Source organism: Canis aureus, chromosome 24 (assembly GCF_053574225.1).
Source record: "Canis aureus isolate CA01 chromosome 24, VMU_Caureus_v.1.0, whole genome shotgun sequence".
Lineage (NCBI taxonomy): Eukaryota > Metazoa > Chordata > Mammalia > Carnivora > Canidae > Canis > Canis aureus.
In genome coordinates this window covers 47,743,382-47,749,412 of record NC_135634.1, presented here as the reverse complement: position 1 = coordinate 47,749,412, position 6,031 = coordinate 47,743,382, and the positions used below count along the sequence as shown (strand labels likewise).

The 6,031-nt window shown below is 52.7% G+C and overlaps 1 protein-coding gene across 8 annotated transcripts in view; it reads right to left on the bottom strand.

The window, feature by feature from the left end:
* Positions 1-6,031, bottom strand: part of AGAP1 (ArfGAP with GTPase domain, ankyrin repeat and PH domain 1) — a 529,451-nt gene that overhangs the window by 340,690 nt on the left and 182,730 nt on the right. For 7 of the 8 annotated variants that reach the window (XM_077869334.1, XM_077869329.1, XM_077869330.1 and 4 more), the window contains exon 3: positions 2,436-2,523. In XM_077869334.1, the coding sequence (XP_077725460.1) occupies positions 2,436-2,523 (88 nt within the window). Of the gene's footprint in view, positions 1-1,714; positions 1,727-2,435; positions 2,524-6,031 lie in introns of all 8 variants that reach the window. The other variant, XM_077869332.1, reaches the window with a different exon arrangement.

Genomic DNA, 6,031 nt, shown 5'->3' with positions numbered 1-6,031 from the left:
GAAGAATTCCAGTCCCAGGAAGAACTCCAGTGTGGCCAGTGAGAAACTGAGGCTTTCTTCATTCACGTCCTTTCAGAAACCACCTGATTCTCCTGCCGCTAGGAGACTCATCCAGGCAAGTGGACAGGAAGGGGAGTCGTTCTCTGGCCCCCCTACGAGAGGCAAGGACGCGGCCACCTGCCTGGTTCCAGGAAGGCACGGGGATGGCCCCAGGAAACAAGATTCAGGGGGGCTCAGGGGTTTCCAGGCACACGGCGGCACCTGCCCACAGTTCCTTCTGCATCCAGAGCCCTGATGCACAACCACTCAGGCCCACCCTCGGTGCCCCATCCGTGACCTGGAGTCACACATGAGAGGATGGGTGGGCGGGCTGAGCCCCTGGAAGATCATGGACAGTCTTTCCCCTGATCCAGGAAGCCGGGGACCCTGGGCCACACGCCCCACTGTGAGGGATGAGACTTTGCAGATGAGGAAAAGGATGGTTTTTTGGCGTACTCATGCATGCTTCTGCTCTTTAAAATAGTATATTTTTAAAACTATATACAATGCCATGAAATTTCAGTAAAACGTGTTAAACAAAGAAGTGGGTTCATTAGAGTCCACAGTTTAAGTCACCCCACTGAGTATAATTTTTACCTTAAGTATGAACATTACAGAAAAATGTCTTCATGCTCATCGAAATACAAGGGCCCCTTGCAAAGAAACCACAGCCCCAAACGGGATGGAACAGACCAAAAATAGTACATGGGAAGAGAGCAAAAGCCACAATAACGACAAGACAGCACTACACGGGGAAGCGACCGGCGTCCACCAGTCAGGGACTCCCGCAATGACCACACTGGACACTGAACCAGACATGAGGGAAGCCAGAGCACTGGCAGGAAACCAGGTGCCCAGACCATGCCAGCGGCGACCCCCGAATGAGACCGGGGCACCTAAGGTGAGTGTGGGCAGATTTACTCGAAAAGGTGATCATGTGAGGTCAGGCTAGCCTGTCCCTCAGCATCTGGGGTCACCATCCTATGTAACACGTGACCGCAACAAAGCAGAAAGCCCAAGGGAAAAGCTCCGACTCTCGGGGTGGAATCAAAACGACTATGGCTAAAATCCATGCTCAGACACCAAAGCAACAAATGCAACGCCAGCACAGCCCAGGCACAAATCCCAGGGAGGAAGTCAGAAGGACCTGGAACCTTCTCTCCCCCGTCCCTCTCCAGATCGTGCCACTTTCTAGCCACCTGCATACATCCTCCACTGGATGGCCGCACTGCTTCTCTTGGATTCCCAGCTAGAAGCCTCCGCGTCTGACCTCTCTACCCTCATCTCCGCGTGGACAACGAAAAAGCGGGCCTTTCCCTGATGTGACCACCGCGAGGCTTGGATGGTAGGGTTGCAAAAAAATTCTGCAAAAGGACGGCAGAGCCCCAGAACGCCAGCCTTCCGTACTCTTCTGAATGGTTACACGGTCTCCAGGACGAGAGTTAAGTACTAGAACAGGTGTTACAGGGAACATGAGAAGCTACTCAGGACTACTGCTAAGAAGACATCTAAGGGACAAAACAGGGTGAAATGTTGAACTTAAATAAAAGGATAAAATGAAACAAATCAGATGGCACACAAAACGAGGAGGGAAAGAAACACTACAGTGCGAAGTTGTGCCTGTCCTCTCTCTTCAAACAAGACAAGCGCTGCCATGAAGAAAATGTATAATTACCTGCATCCATATCTGCAAAGAATGGAACAGCCAGTAAGAAAAAGAAGGAACCAGAAATTCAGTGTCTCAGAGTTGGATTTTTAAAAGATTATACGGAGAGAAAATATTAATTCAGAAAGCCGCCTGTGAACTCTATGTTGATTAAAGACACAGGGACTGCATGGCTTCCTGACGTTTACCATAATTTTATTTAAAGCAAAAAATAAAACATGAGTATGTTAACTGAAGAAGCAAAAGCCTAATGGCAAAAGAAATCTCTTACTCTCATGCAAAATGATTCTTAAATGTTTATAATACAATATATGGGGGAAACATACTCAAACATATGGTGGTGGTCTCCTAAGAGGCTCCGATCTATGACCGGGTAGCAGCAGGTACAAGTTACGGGTAAACTCGATATCCAGATCAGAGAATTGTCCGAGCAATATTTAAAGGGGATGACACTGCATTGACATTTGAAACGCCAGGGCTATTAGATAAGAAATAAACTCAACAGCATTTCAAGGCTCTGCTCTACTGTTCCAAATGCCAAAGTAAACATAATCAGTTAGCTACAAATACTATGGGAGAAACAACATACCTAAGGATTTTTACTGCTTTTTGATAGTTTACTCTTTTTCTTGAAATGTGCTGCATCACGGTCGTGATTTAGAATACGCTACAGAAAAAATTTAATAAACTCAATACTCTCGAGCTCGAGACAGCCTGCCAGACAGCATACCTTCGGGAGACTCCTCCTGGACGTACGTGCCGGTCAGATACCGGTGTACCAGAGCCGACTTGCCACTGGCCAAGTTACCCACGATTCCCTGAAACAAAGAACCGGATGACCGTTCAGTATCATTACATCACACGAATCGTCGATCTGCAAACGGAGAGAGGTTAACATGTGCCGTTAAGTGCAAGCACGATCATCACCCGGCATCGGGGGGAAGGCCCTGAGCCCGGCTCATTAAACCCTCCTCCTGAAGTCAAAGGGGGTCCCCAAGCGCTCAATTTCCACCTCCCGCTCTCATGGGCCCCGCGGGCTCGAAGAGCGCCCACACGGTTTGGGCACGCACCAGCGGCGGCCTTCCTCCACGCCCTCGCCTGCGCCCGCACTGGGGGACCTCACTCCCTCTCCCTTCCCTGCAAGCTGCCCAGCAAAAACCCCCCTCTCCGTATTCTGATCTTTTCCTTTCCCACCAGAACTTTCCTCTCTGCATTAGAGCATGTTGAAATGAATTCTTTAAGAAATACAAAACAGGAGCCCTGTCTCTGGACGCGGGTCTCCTCCCACGAGAGCCCGCCTCCCCTTTCCCACCGGGGCCAGGCTCAGGGCCAGGCTTGCTCCCTCCCGGTTCCGGTCCCCACACTTAGTCTCAAGTGCTGATCCTAGAGCTACAGGGATGCTGCCCCAGAGGTCAGCAGGGACTTCATTTCTAGAAGCACTAGCCTTTGTCTCACTCCTGACCCAGCCCATCACCAGAAGCTGTAGACGAGATGAGCCTTCCTCAGACTCCCTGTCCTGGGCTTCCTCCTCGAATTTCCTCTCTGCCCTCGTGGGCTCCTTCCAGATCTCCTGGTTTCTTCTAGATCCTCCACTTTCATGCCCCCGCTGTGCCTGTTCTACCCCCAGGAAGCTACTGATCCCCAATCTCATCCTCCAATACCCCAACCAGCCTCTCAACCCAGAAACATGGAAGCCACCCCAGATGGCCACCCCTCCCAGCGACGGAGCCCCTGCACTCATGGGCACCTTCCCCGTCACGCTGGGGCAGGCCTGCTGTCTACTGGATCACAGGGTGAGGGGACAGACCTTAGCTGGTCTCTGCCTACAGGCTCCCCTCTTCACCCTCCAACACCAGGGAGATCCTAGAAACTGCCTCATCCTGGCCTGTCTCCAGACACTTGCACCCTTCTCCTCATCAACCACCTCCTGAAATACTATTCCTGCTCACTGGTCAGCAAGTGTTCAGGTGGCACCTCCTCTGAGAAGCCTTCCTAAATGCCAGCCTCAACTGGACACCTCTCCTTGGGGCCCTCCTCGTGCCCTCCTCATCCCGCTGTCTCGTGACCTTTATTTTACCAGCATCGCTGCACAGGTCTGACTGGCGATGCTGATGATTCCTAAAGGGCAGGGTCTGGGTCACCTTGTCTGTGGGTGCCAGCGTCACCCCCAGCCTGGGCGGACTCCCACCAGCACCGGCTGCATAAAGGAGCCAACAAGTGAATGGTCCAGCACGCGTACAAACAGAGAGAGGCTCCGCTGCTGCGGCACAATGCCAGGCGACGTGGGCAGATCCTAAATAAAGATGTTTCCCCTCTCGAGGTGACTCATGTCTTCTTTTTACCTGGGGCCTCTATAATCTGAGAATTTCTACCTATTAATTATTCTTTTGCTCAAGGGCACCTGCTGTTTGTCAGCTTCATGCTGAGAAAATCCAAACCAGTATGCCACAGAATTAAATTTTTAATTAAGATTAGAGTTTTCTCTTTCCTGAGGAGGAAAATGCTCCGAATCGAACACGCTCAGTCTGTGCTTTGTGTCTGTGGCAGTACCTTTCCTCACACGCCAATGCTCTGCAGAGAAGGAGCTCAGCCTCCAGGAGGAGATAATCAATCAGGCCTGGGGAGGCGGGGGAAGGCCCGCGCTACATCTGAACGGGCATCTCACAGACCTCCTTATATTCGCACCCCACGGGGTCTTATGCTAATTGGAAACGCGTAGAACCTAAGAGCTGGGGGCACGAAGGAATAAAACAAGGGGGAAACGCTCTCGAGGCTGTGAAGCTCCACTGGGATCCACGACTGCTACTGGGTGTCAGGGAGAGAATGGAGCCAGCCCGGCCGTGGTCTACAGGTTCCGTGGGGAGACTCGTGGGAGCCGGGGGAGGCGTCTGGAAGAGTGCCCACAGCCTCACCTATGTCATACGTCAGGTGGCCAGGGGCTGTCACCGTCACCGAGCCACAGGCCCTGCGCCCTCTGGTAAGGCCACGAACGGTCAGGTCCCCACGTCCCACGGGGGCAAAGAGTGCCCTCTGCCTTCACATTGATGTCATCCCGCACCTCACCACTTACCTGCTGCACGTGCAGTGTGCTGAAAAGAAGTCAGGCTGTCAGTGAAAATCCCCGCTGGGAACTCCATGAAAACCCACAACAGACAGGCTGTGACCAGTTGCTGACGCTCCCCCTACAGGCAGGCTGTCGAGGCTGGATCTACTCTCTGCCCGGCGACAAGCACCGAGCACCACCCAGGTACAGCCAGCGGCGTCTGGGCCCGAAAGCAACTGGTCACTGATTATCTGACCACAACACGACTTCAGAAAACATAAGGCATGGTACCACCACCCCTGAAAAGAAAGCAAACGCTGACATTTTTCCTCTGACAGATTCCAGAAGATTTATTGCAAGATATTACATAAAGAGTCCATTTGAGGCTCGCGATTATGTCATTTACTTGCTGTGTTTGTCGAAGAGAGTCAGGGATTCCGAAGGCGCTGACCTAAGGGGCCACCTGCCTTGGGGGGTGTCGTGTCGAACAATGGACACACACAGGCCGCCTCTGAACAAAGGGGCGCTTTCTGCAGAGGGACAGAGGGGGGACCCGCTGGGGCGGCCAGTGAGGAGCCGCCGGCCCTTCCTGGCGGGAGGGCGCCGTGACCAGAGCCGAGCAGAGCCGGTGTCGGCCGGGATCTGTCCATCCACGCGCAGCTCAGGGGCAGGACACACACAACTTCCTGTGCACGGATGCAGAACCACATTTCCTCATCCACGGGACGCGGCCAACCCTTCAGCACATGTGCAAACCTCAAGACGGTCACGTTCTGGGAACACGAATCCACGGTGGTTCTTGATGTAATCACCTCCTACACCTCTGAGCGTTCACTCCACGGAATTACACGCTTTTGAAATGCCAGCAGAAAACCAGTTTTTAGGAGTGTGCAGCCTCTACCACAGGCTGGTATGAACACGTGGGCTCTAGCAGAACCCTCGAGAAACTATCAAACTCGGGTCTAAACCAGAGGGTTCGATACTCAGCGATCACAGACTGTAACACGGTCAGAAGGGAGCCCCTAGCCTCGGGTGGCTCGTTCAATTTCACTTAATTAAATTTAAATGAGAATTTTAAAATCAGCTCCTCAGTCACACTGGCCACACTTCAAGAGCCCAGCGGCCAAGTGGCGCCAGCAGCTAGCGCCCTGGGCAGCAAGACAGGAGGGTCCCATCCGTGCATGAAGCTCAGCGGGCAGTGTTGATGCAGAAGCACTAAGCACAGGTTCAAATCCCGGCTCCACCACTTGCTAACACTGAGGCTCTTGGGAGTTGTCAGGACG